General features: G+C 48.4%; 2 protein-coding genes across 5 annotated transcripts in view; one reads left to right on the top strand and one right to left on the bottom strand.

The window, feature by feature from the left end:
• Acer1 (alkaline ceramidase 1) overlaps positions 1-2063 on the bottom strand; it is a 30633-nt gene extending 28570 nt beyond the window's left edge. The window contains exon 1 of one of the 2 annotated variants that reach the window (XM_087565025.1): positions 1688-2063. In XM_087565025.1, coding sequence (XP_087421151.1) covers positions 1688-1807 — 120 coding nt within the window. In that variant the 5' untranslated portion in view covers positions 1808-2063. The remainder of the gene's footprint in view (positions 1-1687) is intronic. The other variant, NM_001106875.2, reaches the window with a different exon arrangement.
• Positions 2064-9419: 7356 nt separating this feature from the next.
• On the top strand, positions 9420-15088 carry Clpp (caseinolytic mitochondrial matrix peptidase proteolytic subunit). Of its 3 annotated transcripts, none has more exons than XM_087565024.1 (6): positions 9420-9632; positions 9725-9830; positions 10349-10445; positions 11961-12148; positions 12784-12889; positions 14750-15088. In XM_087565024.1, exons 3-6 carry the CDS (start codon positions 10427-10429, stop codon positions 14917-14919), a joined length of 483 nt encoding a protein of 160 aa, XP_087421150.1. In that variant the 5' UTR covers positions 9420-9632; positions 9725-9830; positions 10349-10426; the 3' UTR covers positions 14920-15088.
• The last annotated feature ends 655 nt before the right edge of the window (positions 15089-15743 follow it).

Genomic DNA, 15743 nt, shown 5'->3' on the forward strand with positions numbered 1-15743 from the left:
GGCAGGAGCTCCACCCTGACTACACCCCAACCTCCTCACTGGGAGATTCTAGACAGGGGCTCCACTCTTTTTTTTTTTTTCTTTTTTTTCCGGAGCTGGGGACTGAACCCAGGGCCTTGCGCTTGCTAGGCAAGCGCTCTACCACTGAGCTAAGTCCCCAACCCCCAAGGGCTCTACTCTTGACCATGACCCCAGTCCCTCACTGGGGATTCTAGGCAGGAGCTCTACCACTGAACTAAGTCCAAAACTAGAGAACCAACTTTATTGGTTTGATTTTATTTTTGTGGGTTCTTGTTTTTGTTTTGTTGTTTTGTTTTGTTTTAAAACAGGGAGCTCACTGTGAAGCCCTCACAGATATCCACTTGTCCCTGCCTCCTGAGTGCTGGGATGAAAGTTTTTATTTTGACCTTGGTTGTCCCAGTTGGCTTTAAAGTCTTAACAATCCTACATTTTCAGCCTCACTAGCAGCTAGGGTAATGAACACTCCTGTCCCACCTGTGCTGGCAACTTTCCACTTAAAAGTATATTATTGTATGTGAGTCTGTGTCTCTGCGTGTGTCTCTGTGTGAGTGCACACCACACCTGGTCCTGGTTGCCATGTTGTACAGAGGTCAGAGGACAATTCTGAGGGACTGACTCTCTGCTCTTGGCATGTCAGTCCCAGGCACTGAACTCAGGTTGTCAGGTTGGTGACAGGTACTTACCTGGAGTCAATCTCACCAGCCCTTTCTACAATTTCATTCTGTGTGTGTGTGTGTGTGTGTGTGTGTGTGTGTGTGTGTGTGTGTGTGTGTGTTGGGTTTGCCAAGTTGAAATTCAAAGTCTAGATGTAGGCACCAGGGTGACTTGCAGCCTGTCCTTTACCCCCGAAACACCTGCTGCAACGATGAGACACCCCTCTTGGCGTCTCCCTGTCTCCCCATGAGACTGTGTGGATCAGATGAGATTATGAAGGTGAAAGGTTTATACAGTGTGCACACAGCAAGCGCTGAATAAAAGCTAGGATGGGTGTGGTGGGTGCGGGCTTCCAGTCCCAGCATTCAGATCCAACACCAGAGGACATGTGTGGCAACTACTCTGGGCTTCTAGGCAAGAACCTGTCTCCAGAAAAGGAATGTGATAATGTCCCTCTCTCGTGGCTAGGCAGCTCTGTGCTCCAGGCAGGTAAGGCTAGCTCATATAGCCTCATGTACCTGCCTGCCTCTTTCAAGTTTCCCCAACAACTGAATCACTGTGTATTAAGTACTGAGTACTCCAAGTGCCATGTGGTACCAGGCATAGAAAGGTAAAGATTGGAGTGGTTCAGATAAGATCGTGAAAGGGAAAAACTGGGATGGATCGACCATCCTTGGCTGGAGGTTGGAGATGAAAGAACAGACATCCTTACTTCTTCCAAAAAGGCTGCCTAGGTTCAATCCTACTGATTCAAAGAGCCTCCTCTGGGCATCTTTCAAGTTGCTGGTGTGCCCACCATCACAGCACCATCCCTCAGAACTGAGGCCAAAAACCTGCCATAGGTCTCAGTTCTACAGGAAGATGAATGAATGAATACAAGCCAGGCCAAACACACAACCAATTGCTCAAACAAGATTCCCCTATGGAGATGTGGCTTAATCCCACATCTGGTAAATCACATTCAGTAAGCTTCCCATCCCACCCTTCTCAAAGCCCCTGCCCAGGCCCTCACCGTATTGTAGAACTCGGCCACCAACTCCGAGTGCTGGAAATTACTCTCACACCAATCCACCTCAGAGCTCTGATAGGCAAAGATGCTGGACATCTTTGCTCTGGTGCTCGGTGCATACATCCTGTGCCTGGCAGAGGTGCACCAGCTGAGCGAGAGAGCCAAGGAGTGCCCAGCCGGGGAGAGGTGGAGACAGAACAGCTCAGGGCCCTGGAGCAGGCTGAGAGGAAAAACCTGCTGGGTGGCTCCTATTGCACCAGGATAGCCTGGCAGATGTGCACGGTAGGGCACCGAGGCTGCCCTAGGCAGCTGCTGAGGGGTGGTGTACTTTGGGTTGGGCGACAGTAAGCAGGGAGGAGGCCTCCCAAGCTGGCACTTGAGGAGCGAGACAAGAGGGGACTGACTGCTTTAATACTGTGATAATAAGGGACTAGTACTGGGCTTAGGGCATAGAGCACTCAGATAACACACAAAGCTCAGAGGCCCATCCCAGCACTCACAAAACCAGTTGTGGTGACATCTGTCATCCCAACACTCCAGAGGCAGAGACAGGAGGATCGGAAGTTTAAGGTTGGTCTGTGCTGTACAGTGAAGCCTTGTCTCAAGAGAAAAGCTAAAGTCTGGCAGTGGTATCTCTGCTTTTAATCCCATCACTTCAGAGGCAGAGACGGGCAGGTCTCTATGAGTTCAAGGCCAGCCTGCTCTACAGAGCAAGTTCCAGGACAACCAGGGCCACACAGAGAAACCCTGTCTGGAAAAATATAAAATCGATTGATTTGAATAAATAAATAAAATACAATAACAAAATAAAATCTTAGCCAGGCATGGTGGCACACACCTTTAATCTGTGAGTCTCAAGCTGTCCTGAGCTACATAGAGAGTTTCAGACTGGGCTACATAGTGAGACGTACCTCAACAAAAACAAAACAAAAATCAACACCGCCCCCCAAAAAAAGCCCCAAAAAACAAAAATAGAACCAGGGATGCAGCTCAGTGGTAAGTCTGTGCCTAGTGTAAAGGCCCTGTGTTCCATCTCAATACTGAAAAATCATATATATATTATATGTATATGTGTGTTTATATGTGTGTATATATGTCTGTGTTTGTCTATATGTATATACATGCACACTTGCGTATGTGTGATGTTTATATATGTGCATGTATTTTCTGTGTGTAAGTATATATATGTATATATGTATGTATATGTATATACATATATAAGTGCACATATATAAACATGTATGTGTCTATATATAAATTTGAGAATAATGTGTACATGTGTGGATATGTGAGTATACATATGTATATTATGTATATATGTCTATGTGTATATGCATATGTATATATGAATATATATGTGTGTGCATATACATGTGGATATATATGCAGTTTTTATATATGTGTGTATAGAGAGAGCTGTGTGTATATACATGCATTGTATGCATATGTGTATGTGTGTACACATGTGTGTATACACGTATGTATGTGTATGTTATATATCTATGCATATGTATGTTGTATACATATTTATATGCATGTATATGTGTATGTATAAGTGCATTGTATTGTGTATGTATAATTATGTGTGCATATGTGTAAGGATATATATAAGCATATGTATGGGTGTCTGCTGCTCTCCACTTCTTGTCCTTCTGAGCCTCTCTGCTGCTCGAAATGCCCCTCTTATCTTCTTTGCTTTTCAAATTCAGAAACCTGCCTGCCTCTGCCTCCCAAGTGCTGGAATTAAAGGCATGTTCCTCATCTTTTCACTGTGTGTGTGTGTGTGTGTGTGTGTGTGTGTGTGTGTGTGTGTGTGTGTGTGGTGTGAGGGCCTACAGGACACATCTGGAGGTCAGAGAGCAGCTATGTGTAGTGAGTTCTCTCCTCCCACGTTTACATGGCTTAGAGGATTGGCTTGAGCAGGAAGGCCTTTCATTACATGAGTCATACACTAAAGTGCGTTAATTTATTACCCTATGTGTGCTAGAGGCTGGAAGGGAGCATCTCTGATCTCTTCCATCACTCTCTTCCCATCCCTTTAAAGCAGTGTGTCTTCCAGAACCTGGGGCTGATGTCTCACCCCACACCACCCCGTAGTCCCAGTAACCCTGTCTCTTCATGCTCAGAGCTGGTAACTGGTATCTTTAGGTACACGAATTGTTTTGTGAGGGTTGGAATCGGAACTTTGTGCCCTCTTTTTGGTCTCTCCACCGTGCTTTGTGAGGTAGGGTCTATCAGTGAATCTGATAGCAGGTGGTGGAGAGCCCGGAGATCCTCCTGTCTCCCTAGTGCTGCAGGGAGCAGGGGCCATGCAGGCTGAGCCCTGCACTCACGTGAATGTGGGAGCGTAAAGCAGACCCTTCGGGGCAGGTACTTCCCTTCCTGAGCCATCTTCCTGAGATGGGGACATCTCGTCTCCACTTCCCAAATGTGGGAATAACAGGCATGTGCCAGCAGGCCTGATAAGCCCTTCTCTTTTTTAAATTTATCTTTTAGAAAACGGGTTCCTAAAACTGTTACATGTGCACATGTCTTTGTATGTGAATGTGATGCTCTCGAGAGGCCAGAAGGTGTGTCTGATCTGCTGGGGTTGGAATTACTGGTAGCTGTGAGCTTCCTGCTCAGTGTGGGTTCAGTTTCCAGGCCTTCTTCCAGAACAGCCATTTGTTCCCTCAGAATGCAGGCAGTTCCGCTGCAATCAGTCCAACACACCCAGGACCTTTGAACTTGACCATCTGCCAGAAATCCCAGCCAGCTCCAGGTGCGTCTGTCCACACCTGTTCCAACACTCTGCGGGTGGAGGCAGGAGGATCAGGAATTCAAGGTCATCCTCAGCTGCACAGAGGTGAGGAGACCCTGCAGTGTCCATGCCACAGAACCCAGGCTCTCTTCCTTTCTTTTCTTTTCTTTTTTTTTTTTTTTTTGGTTCTTTTTTTCGGAGCTGGGGACCGAACCCAGGGCCTTGCGCTTCCTAGGTAAGCGCTCTACCACTGAGCTAAATCCCCAGCCCCTCTTCCTTTCTTTTCTATCCTTTACCTATTTACTATGTGTGTGTGAGAGGTCAAAGGACAGTTCAAGAGAATTGGGTCTTTCTTCCACTAGCAATTGAACTCACAACCTTGATTCACCCTAGGTAATGGAATGGAACACAGTGTAATAACACACACCTGACAACCCAGCACAATAAGGTCCTCCTGAAGGAATAAAGCTTCATAGATGTGAAAAGCAAAGCTGTGAAACAAGGTTGTAAGAAATACGTCTGGGGGTCAGGATGCCTGTGACAGACCTGTGACCTTTCTGAGAGATACATCTGACGTCAGGATGCCCAGTGGTATGATAAAGGTTGGTGATCAAGATTCTGACTAAGCTAATTAAGGGAAAAAAAGGGGGGTGGGGGTTGGGGATTTAGCTCAGTGGTAGAGCACTTGCCTAGCAAGCGCAAGGCCCTGGGTTCGGTCCTCAGCTCCAAAAAAAAAAAAAGAAAAAGAAAAAGAAAGAAAGAAAGAAAGAAAGAAAGAAAGAAAGAAAGAAAGAAAAAAACCAAAACCAACTGTTCTCAGGAAGACCCCCCTACCCCTCCCTGTGGCAAATTCTGAGAACAACCACAAGATGTCATCCTGATCCTGCCCAACCACCCAGTTCCCCCCCCCACAACCCCCACCAAGGGACGTGCCAACTTAACCCTTTCCCAGTGATTCGCCAAGGCCAGGTGTAGGGCTGGATGAGGAAAGTGACTAATTGAGCCAGAACAGCCCCTCAAGCAGGCCAGCCAATACCTGACCAGCTCCTTTGTCCTGTGTCCCACCAATGAGAATAGGCCAGCTAACCCTGTTGCTGAAGTCAGCCCTCTGTAACGAATAAAAGTTGTGTGCTTTTTGGGTTCGGGGTTGCCTCTCCCTGTGTGGATGAGCAACCTCACGTACATGGATTAAAAACCTTACACCCTCATGCCATTGCAGCGGTCACTTTGTCAATCTGTGCTCTGTGGGTGGCGCTCCTGAGGTAGGGCCACTTTGGGGTCTTACAACAGTCCTTGGCTATGTAGCCAGTAGCAGGCCAGCCTGAGCTACAAGAGGCCCTGTCTCCAAAAACCAACTGAAGCTGAGTGTGGCTGCACATGACTTTAATCCCAGCACTCAGAAGGGGGTTTTTGAGTTTTGCGCCAGTCTGGTCTACAGAACGAGTTCCAGGACACTGTGTGCTACAGAGAAACCCATCTCAAAAAAGAGAGAGCCCTTTAATAAAAGGGTATGGAGAGGGTCATGAGCCACCTGAGGTTGCCACAGCCTCCCCGCTTCGGCACTGCTGCAGCTGCAGAACAACCTTCTGACCATTGTTGTTGGTCCGACACCAGCACCGAATGTGCTTTCTGAGGACAAGGGGCATAAGAGATCAGAAATTAAAGTGTGTGTGCATGTGTGTGTTTGTGTGTGGGGGGGGGGTGCTCCACCTACCAAGTTTTGGAAGGTGCTGGGTGGTGCTTCTGCCATGCACCCCTAACAAACCCAGTAAACTCACTGCTCACCAAGCCAGACTTGGGAGGATTTCATCTGTGCTGTCCAAGAAGGTGTGTCTATTCACATCTCCCAGGGAAAAGTTTAGGCAACTTTCTTCCTGTCTCCTTCTTTCCTTCTGCTTCTCATTATCCTATTGTCCAGGCTAACCTCAAACTTGCTTAGTAGCTAAGGCTGTCCCTGAACTCCTGATCCCCCTGCTTCCACCTCCTGAGTGCTGGGGTGACAGGTTTGAGCCAGCATGGTGGGCTCTCTGAGACTTTCACAGCAGTGGTGGGTGTCTTGCCCAGAGAACTGATTCCCACAAGGCAGGGATGAGCCAATGTGTGTCCCAGGAGTGTCATGTTACATAATTCTGCTTTCAAAACTAGTGAGTTGGCACTACTGACTTCTGTAGATTTTAATCTGGTTTCAATAGCTTTGACCTGTATTCCTGGGAGTTTATCTTTCCCTGAGTGCTCTCTGTGTAAACTATACTGTTATGAGCTTAATTAGCTTAAATACTAGATTCAAAGGAAAGGCTGTGGTGGCTCACGTCTGTCAACCCAACCCCCAAAAAAGAGGCTATGACACTGAAGACCAGCCTTGCTTGGCAACATAGTAAGTTCCAGGTCAGTCTGTTGTAAAGGAGACCCTGTCCCAAACAGACAAAAATCCCCAAATGAAGAAACTGTATAACTCTTTGAAGAACAGAAAGCAGTGTCCGACCCCTTTCCAGACGACCCCCCACCCCTCCAGAACTTCAGCTTGGTCGAAATGGAGTTCAAGGAAAAGATAGTTACTGCTAGAAAGATCCAATTGCCGGACAAAGGCTTTTTGCCTCAATACTTATGTAAAAAGGAATGAGACCTATTAGCAGTGAGCCTTGGTGCTACATGCCCACCATCTCAGTGGTCCTGAGGCTGAGGCAGGTAGATGGCCACGAACTCCAGGCAAACCTACAGAGTGAGAGGCGAGCAGCTTAGAGCGCTTGCTATTCTCATTTGGACGTAGGTTTGGCTCTAGAACCCCACATCAGGTCTTTTGTACCTTCAGCTCCATGAGATCTGACACCCTCTCCTGGGCCCTGCAGCACTTGCACATCCACACATCCACAATTAGAAATAACAATAAACCTTCAAAATCAACAAAATGCTTGTTATTTTTTATTTGCTTGTTTTTGTTTTTGTTTATTTGTTTGTTTTTTGATTCGTGGTCTCTCTATGTAGCCCTGGCTGCTCTGGGACTCCCAATATAGACTAGGCTGTTTGTCAAACAGAAATAAGAGCCTCCTGTCTCTGCCTCCTGAGCGCTGGGATTAAAGATGTGTCCTACAAAACCGGGTGTGGTGATGCATACCTTTTAATCCTAGTATTTGGGAGGCAGAGTCAAGGAGATCTGAGCTTGAGGCCAGCCTTGTCTATAGAGCAAATTCTAGGACAGCCAGGGCTACACATACACACACACACACACACACACACACACACACACACACACACACCCTATGTAGAAAAAAATTATGTGTACCACTATGCCCTGGCATGTTTTTCTTTTAATTGCTTATTTATTTATTCCTTGGCTTTTCAGGGTGGGGTTTCCTTGAGTGCGGGGATTAAAGGTGAACACTACCACATCTGGCCTATCTCTTTATTTTTATCTTTTCCTCGACAACTTCACACATTTATGTAAAGTATTTACCCAGATCCATTGCTATTTCTTCCCACACTCCTGGTACAGCCTCCTCCCACCTTCACGCCCTTTCTCTGTAGCCCAGAGTCCAGGAACTGCTGACAGCTGGGATAGTGATCTCACTGGTTATAGCACTGAGCGTGGTTCACCCCATAGCTCTCATGCCACTGGTTCACCAGCAGCTACATCTTGTCACCAGCTGGAGTTGCAATACTCAAAGTCCACACCTGGATAAGGGCACTGATGCCTTTTCTCCCCAACAGATGGCACATCACCTTCTGGTACTATGAAATTGAATCGGCTTGGAGGAAATCTCCAGGTCAATTCCAGTTTCTGCATTTCCTACAACCAAAGTGACTGGTGTCTTCAGCAACTTAGTCTTGTCATCTGATTATGGTGGGCAACCAAGAGTGATGGCAAGAGCCTGTGTTGTTTGGAGAGTTCTGGGGAGAAACATCTCTGGCTTTCGATGTTCATTTCTGGCCTTTATGCAATTTAAAGGTACAAGTTTCCAGTTCGGAAGTGTATCTTCCACAGGGAACACAGCAACAGCTTTAAGTAATGCTTAGATCAGGTGACAATTGAGAAAGTTCCAGAATGTGCCTGGGGTGGCAGCAAAGCATGATGTCTCAGCCTGATACAGCTGTGTAAAGGAGCCTAGCACAGGGCAGAGGAGAGCGATACGTGGGAGACAGTGTAGCTGCTAGAGTTGCAAAGAAGACAAAGAGGATGAGTGCAGAAGAGACTGACAGAAAGCCACAATGTCGTGGGTTCGATACCTCTTCCATGGGCCTCCAGCTGCTGAGTAAGGAAGCAACGTGGACCCGGGCAAGGCAGGCATGGCAGTAGAGAGAGCTCCAGAGATCTTGACCTTGTGGCGACAGATCGAGATGGTGGGCACAGTATTTCTCAAGGTATAGGACTGTGCACACGGACAGTAGAACTGTCCACCTACCGCCCAAATTTCGCTTTGAATGGGAACAATAAAGTAACATTTCTAGAAAGCTGGGCACCCTCTGAAAACAAATACAGGTGTAGCAAAAGTCCGGCCAAAGATCCAGGTCTCCTCCCCTATCTCAGTGTTCACAATTCTGTAAGCTACATCGTTCAATAAATCCCCCAGCGAGTCTTGGTCTCCACTTCTGGTTTGAGTCCCGCCCCCGAGACAGGGCCCGCCCCCTTTCTCTAGCGAGCCTATACGCGGGAGTCACGGGCTCAAAGTAGCTGGGAACTGTAGTTCTGCAAGACCGACTGGTTACAGGCCAGCAGGTGGACCTGAGGATTGCTACGGGAGAGAAGGTGGCGGGCACGTGTCTCGCCTAGGCCTTTTCTCACCCATCCGTGAGCTTCTTCCAGCCTGGGTACCGGGGACAGCCCAGTCTTGTCCGAGAACCTTCATGGGGCAGAGACGCGGGTTTTCCTTATTCATTCGAACACCTATCAACGAGGACCCCACCCACAGACTTACCCCGCCTTCTTCGGCTCCGCCTATTTCGTTCTCGGAAGTGGACGAGCCAGCGGCTCCCGCAAAGCACGCCGGGTGTTGTAGTTCCGGAAACCAAGCCTGGATGCACGGAGGCATGTGGCCCAGAGTGTTGCTGAGGGACGGGCGGGCAGCTGCGGGCGGGTGCCGGGCTCTCTTGTCTCGCTTCGCCGTGCGTTTCTCCCCGCCATGGAGTACTGGGAGCGATTCACCCCTGCGAAGCAACCTGCATGGAACTGCGACGCGAGCTTTCCCACTCATCCCTATAGTGGTGGAGCAGACGGTACGGGGACCTGATGAGGACATGGCGCGGAGGCTTGTAACCGGTCGGCGTGCAAGGGACGCTGACCTTTCACCTCTTCTTTTCCCACAAAGGGTCGAGGCGAGCGCGCTTACGACATATACTCGAGGCTGTTGCGGGAACGCATCGTGTGCGTCATGGGCCCGGTGAGCGACCCCGGTCCTTCCGGGAGACAGCAAGGTGTCTCTCCAACATGTCTCCCTTGTCAAAGTCTGTCTTCGCCCCTCATCCTTGGTGACCTCCTAGACCCTGACCATAAACATTCTTTTTGTTGAGCAAAATTCTTGCTTTGTAGTCAAGGCTAGTCCCCACTTTTCCGTCATTGCCCTGCCTTAGCTTCCCAAATGTTGGGGTGTAAAATGTGCATTATTACCATAGTCTGCTGTTTTCAGCAATTCTTTGTTTCGTTTTATTCGTCTCAGGCTGGCCTCGAACTCCTTATGTAGCTGACAGGACATTCGAGGTGGGGATCAGGGTGCCTAAACCACACCAGGTTTAGGCAGTGCTTCTTAAACCCAGGGCTTTGTGCATGCTAGGAGAGCACTCGCTCCCAGCTCTGTCCTCAGCGTAGTCTTCCACTATTTAGGGCTTACTGACCCATCGCTTCCTACGCTGGAAATTCCTGGTTGCCAGGGCTTCTTAAGCCTTTATCCATCCCATCTTCAAGCTGAGAATATCTCTGCTCTCCCCACCCACAGATTGATGACAGCGTGGCCAGCCTGGTCATCGCCCAGCTGTTGTTCTTACAGTCAGAAAGCAACAAGAAACCCATTCATATGTACATCAATAGCCCAGGTAAGCCAGGCCAGCCTGGTGGTAGGGATCTGGGGTCAGAGGTAGCCCCTTTGGGGAAGAGCTGCAGCAGCCTTCTGCAGAATCTAAAATGTAAATTGCTCAAAGCAGGGTATGGTTGTACATAAACATTTAATTTCTGCACTTGGGAGGCAGAGGCAAATGGATCTCTTAATTTGAGGCCAGGGTGGTCTACATAGTGAGTTCTAAGATAGCCAGAAACCGATCTTTTGAGATACAGAGAAACCCTATCTCAAAAAAACAAGAAATTTAGGATGTTTTAGTTGTGTGGTGGTAGTGAGCGCCATAATCTCAGTACTTAGGAAGCATTAGATCTCTAAGTTTGAGGACAGCCTAGTTTACAGAGTGAGTTCCAGGACAGCCAGAGCTACACAGAGAAGCCCTGTCTCAGCAAAACAAAACAAATTAATTAATTAAAATCATTCCAAGAGTATCTCTTACTGGCCTGAAACTTTCCAAGTACTCTAGCCTAGCCAGTCAGTGAGCCCAAGGGTTCTTCTGTCTCCACCTCCCCAGCGCTGGGCGTGTGCTGCCGTGCTTACTTTGTGGACACTGGGGATCTGAACTTGGGTCCACATACTTGTGAAGCAATCATTTTACCAACTGAGCATTCTCCCTGGCTTTGAGAGTAGCCAAATTAAATTTTTTAAAAAAAAGTGTTTGAGACAGAGCTTCACTCTGTAGCCCATATTCTCTGCAGTCCTCCCACCACAGGACTCCATGTAGCCTCAGAGGGCAGGTGTGACCCACTACACTCTGCAGAAGTAATTGATTTTTTTTTTAAGATTTATTTATTTATTTTATGTATACAAGCACAGTGTAGCTGTCTTCAGACACACCAGAGGAGGACGTCAGATCTCATTACAGATGGTTGTGAGCCACCATGTGGTTGCTGGGAATTGAACTCGACCTCTGGAAGAGCAGTCGGAGCTATTAACTGCTGAGCCATCTCTCCAGCCCAGTAATTGATTTTTAAGAAAAATATTAAGGCTACATTTATTTATGTATGTGTGAATGCATGCCACCGTGTGTGTGGAGATTAGAGGGCAACCTGTGGCCATTCCCCATCATGTGGGTCCTGCCCATTGAATTCAGTTTGTTAGGCTTGGTGGTGAGCACCGTCGCCAGATAATGCTTCTTCTCAGCAGCTCAAGGATAGGCAGTTTCAATGATTGGACATTTGGCAGGCACTTATCTGTCTTCTCATCAAAGCTCCAAGTGGGCAATGAGAATGCTCACCTCTGCTTCGTGCTGTGCCTGTGTACCTCTAGCTAGCCTTACTATGTTGATACATAGGCTGGGAGGTGGCTAACAGCCTTTTACTTAATTCTGTGTGTTGTCACATGTACATGTCTGATTATAGCTAACTCTGAAGGAAAGACCCTCCTTGTTACCTCTCCTCTTGATTCTGTCACCCCCTCCCACTAACATTTGCCCTTGCTGGAAGGGTACTGGGGTAAGATCCCCCTGGGTCCTTACTTGCTCCACTGCCTACAGGTGGTGTGGTGACTGCAGGCCTGGCCATCTACGACACAATGCAATATATTCTGAACCCCATCTGCACATGGTGCGTTGGACAGGCTGCCAGCATGGGCTCCCTGCTCCTTGCTGCTGGCAGCCCAGGGATGCGCCATTCGCTGCCCAATTCCAGAATCATGATCCACCAGCCCTCTGGAGGAGCCAGGGTGAGTGCACATCCTGCAGGGACGTCTAGTGGGGACCAGAACGGGATGTCTGGTGGGGACAGGAACGGGACGTCTAGTGGGGACCAGAACGGGAGCACTGCTGCTCTCCCTCTGTTTGTTGGAGACAGGGTCTCATCGTGTAGCTCTGCTGTTTGTAGGTCACTATGTAGACCAGGCTAGCCTCTAACCCACTGAGATCCTGCTGCCTCTGCCTCCTGCTGCCACTGCTTTGAAATAAGTGTTTTCATGGCTGGGGAGGTGCTCTTCGGGAGTAGAATGCTTGCCAAGCTGAGGTAAGGCCCTGGGTTCCATCTCCAATGCCAGGAAGAATAAAAACGAAAATAGAGCCAGGCGTAGTGGTGCACGCCTTTAATCCCAATACTCAGGCAACAGAGGCAGAGACAGGCTTATCTCTGAGTTTCAAGCCAGCCTGGACTTCATAGTTAGTTTCTGGACGGCCAGAGTTATATAAAGAGATGCTGTCACAAAACTAAAAAAAAAAAAAAAAAAATCAGTGGGAAGAAGATACACTCAGAAGCAGAGGTCTGACACAGGGATGGCTCCCTCACTAGTGTCCCATGAGAGGCTCCTCCAGCTCTGGGCTTCATTTTCTTCCCCAACTTACTGCTCCTCAGGGCCAAGCCACAGACATCGCTATCCAGGCAGAGGAGATCATGAAGCTGAAAAGGCAGCTGTACAACATCTATGCCAAGCACACCAAGCAGAGCCTGCAGGTGATCGGTGAGCACCCAGCCTCACACCGCACACTGGCACGTCAGAGGGCTTCCCCACCTGGATAGCTAGAACCACACCACTACAATGAAGGGCCATGGAGGGCTTTGAGTAGTACCCTGAACCTAAAGCTCGGGGCCCTGTGACTATGGCAGAGCTCCTGCCTCGAATAAGCCTTTTCCCAGCTAGGGGCTGGGTGGGACCCTGCCAAGGATCTCTCAGACAGGGGCTGGGAGCAAGGTAGGGTGTAGAGTCCCAGTCGAAATTCCCCAATGAGGACAAGGGGTGAGCCTTAAGGATACGTTTTTCTCCCCCCCCCCCCCCCCGATTCATCTATTTTCTTAATATATGTGTGTGGGTGTTTTTCCAGCCTACTATATGTCTGTAAGTGGGGTGTGTGTGTGTGTGTGTGTGTGTGTGTGTGTGTGTGTGTGTGTGTTTGTTTGTATATGTGTGAAGCACCTGTGGAGGTGAGAAGAGGGTATAGGATCCCTTTGAAGCTACAGATGGCTGTGAGGTATAATAGGGACCTCATGTCTGGGTGCTCTGCCAGGACAAGTCCTCTTAACCACTGAGCCAACTCTCCAGCCTTGGGGAAATATTCCTGGCCCGACATGGGTTCTCATAAAACAAAAGTTCCTAGCATATTGGGCAGAATTCCCTTTGGTTAAAAATCCCCAGTCCTTTAGATCAACTTTGCAAGCTGGGTATGTTGGCACCTACCTGTCACCCAGTACTGGGAGGTAGAGAATCAGGAGCTGTAGACTGGCCAAGAGAGTGTTTTGGATTTCAGTCTCAGTCACAGAAGCTGGCTCAGCTGGCCTGTGCTACAGAGGTTGTTTTGAGAAGAAAGTAGGCACTTCCCTGGTACCTGTGACACTTCATTTTTTAAAATAGTTGATTTGGGGAGCATGCGTTGCCACAGTGATGTGAGGCCAGTTTGTAAACATCGGTTCTCTATTGATACCACTAGGTGTGGTGATTGAACTTGAGGTCATTAGACTTGGTGGTAAGCCCCTCTTCCCACCAAGCCATCTTGCTGTCCCACATGCCATTCTTTTATAGATCTTGTTGCTGGTCACATACGTTCAGTCTAAGATTCACCACGTGACCTTTGCCCTGGTTGCATTTTATTGATGTGTTCAGGAGGTGATCCTCTTCTACATGTGGGTCCTGGGACCTGATTGTATTTGAGAAATCAGTGAAAATTAAACCAATGTGGTGTGGTGATACAGATCTCTCATCCCAGCATTTGGCAACTGCAGACAGGAAAATCAGGAGTTGAAGATCATCCCTTTCATGTGATCCAGTCTGAAAAAAACAAAAACCTATTTTTTTTTAACTACTGGGGAGACTGAGTCACAGAGAAGTTCTCAAACCCCACGGGGAAGAATTGTCAGAATAAGCACGTGTCTTATGTAACTGGGGGAGCTGGATCAAAACATCATGGGCTGGAAGTTAAAATGCTCGGAATGTGTATATCTCAGTCCTGGACCCAGGGAGGCCAGGAGTAGCCAGTGCCTGGGAGGTGGTGATGCTTCTGTGTTGCTCTCAGTCCTTGAAGCAAATGGCTTCCACACCTTCAGTTTCCTGGAATTGCAGGTGGTCCTAGGTATAAAACCTAGGCTCCGTGTGGGTTAGGAAAGTGCTCAACCAAGGGAACTCCTCTCTCTTTCTTGTAAAACATGATCTTGGTTCGTAACCCTTTTGCTTTTGCCTCCCAAACAGTTTCCTTTTTTTCATAAGGGAATAGATCCTGTGGTAGGGTCCCTCGCGACTCCATAAAATCACCCCTGACTGGTATGGGCTTCAACCTAGGGATTTGGGAAAATATTCCCAGGCTTTTACCTCATACACTGCTTTCCCCAGAGTCAGCCATGGAGAGGGACCGCTACATGAGCCCCATGGAGGCCCAAGAGTTTGGCATCTTGGACAAGGTCTTGGTCCACCCGCCTCAGGATGGGGAGGATGAGCCAGAACTGGTACAGAAGGAGACCACCACAGCACCAGCGGACCCTCCTGCCCCAGCAGGCACCTAAGGACTTGACCTCCTCTCCAGGAGTGTGGAGACCAGACTGAGGACTGCTACACTTCCTCTGCTGGGCTAGAAAACCCCTGGAGGAGATGTGGTTTGAGGTTGCCCTCACAGCAGGGCAGCCTGCCTGAGACACTGTGATTTTAAATTAAATCTTTGTGGTCTTTGTCCCATGTCTGAAGCACCTTGCATTACATCTCCAAACAGCAGGCCTCTCTCACCTTGACAAACTACTACTTCAGTCAGCAAACCCTGGCTGTCCTCAACTATCTCTGTAAACCAACCTAGCCTCAGACTCAGATACCCACCTGCCTCTGCCTCCCGAGTGCACCACCACACCTGGCTGACAGCGGACTTAAGCCATTTACTACCCCAAAGTCAGCAGGTAGAAAGATGGGTTTATGCATTTATTTTTGATTATGTGTGGGTTTCTGCATGTGAGTGCAGTACCCACGGCCAAAAAAGGGTAGGGTGTTGGGTCCCCTGAAGCCTCCTTGTGGGTGCTAGAACTTGAGTATATTCTTACCTGCTGAGCTGGGGCTCTGCCCCTAGAGAGTTAAAAGTTAGGGTGAAGGCTCTACTAGAAGCTACCACCAATTTTGGATTGATCCTCAGACCCATGAGACCTGGCACTAGTGACTCACCAGGTCACAAAGTCACCTCCAAAAGCCAGCTGAAGCCAGAGAGGATGTCAGGAAATTTTGAGAGAATTTTGCTAAAATGGAAGCAGAGGATTGGATATGTAGGTGTCGCTAAAAAAGGAAACTGGACAAGTTTATGGGGGCAGGTGCCACATGACCCTGTGAGGTCAGAGGATCACAAGTGCAG

Source organism: Rattus norvegicus, chromosome 9 (genome assembly GCF_021556685.1).
Source record: "Rattus norvegicus strain SHRSP/BbbUtx chromosome 9, alternate assembly SHRSP_T2T, whole genome shotgun sequence".
NCBI lineage: Eukaryota > Metazoa > Chordata > Mammalia > Rodentia > Muridae > Rattus > Rattus norvegicus.

Coding starts and splice junctions, on each gene's coding strand:
- Clpp (XM_087565023.1), top strand. CDS start 9,435: ATGCACGGAGGCATGTGGCCCAGAGTGTTGCTGAGGGACGGGCGGGCA. Junction 9,633..9,724: donor CTATAGTGGTGGAGCAGACG/GTACGGGGACCT, acceptor TTTCCCACAAAG/GGTCGAGGCGAGCGCGCTTA. Junction 12,890..14,749: donor GCAGAGCCTGCAGGTGATCG/GTGAGCACCCAG, acceptor TGCTTTCCCCAG/AGTCAGCCATGGAGAGGGAC.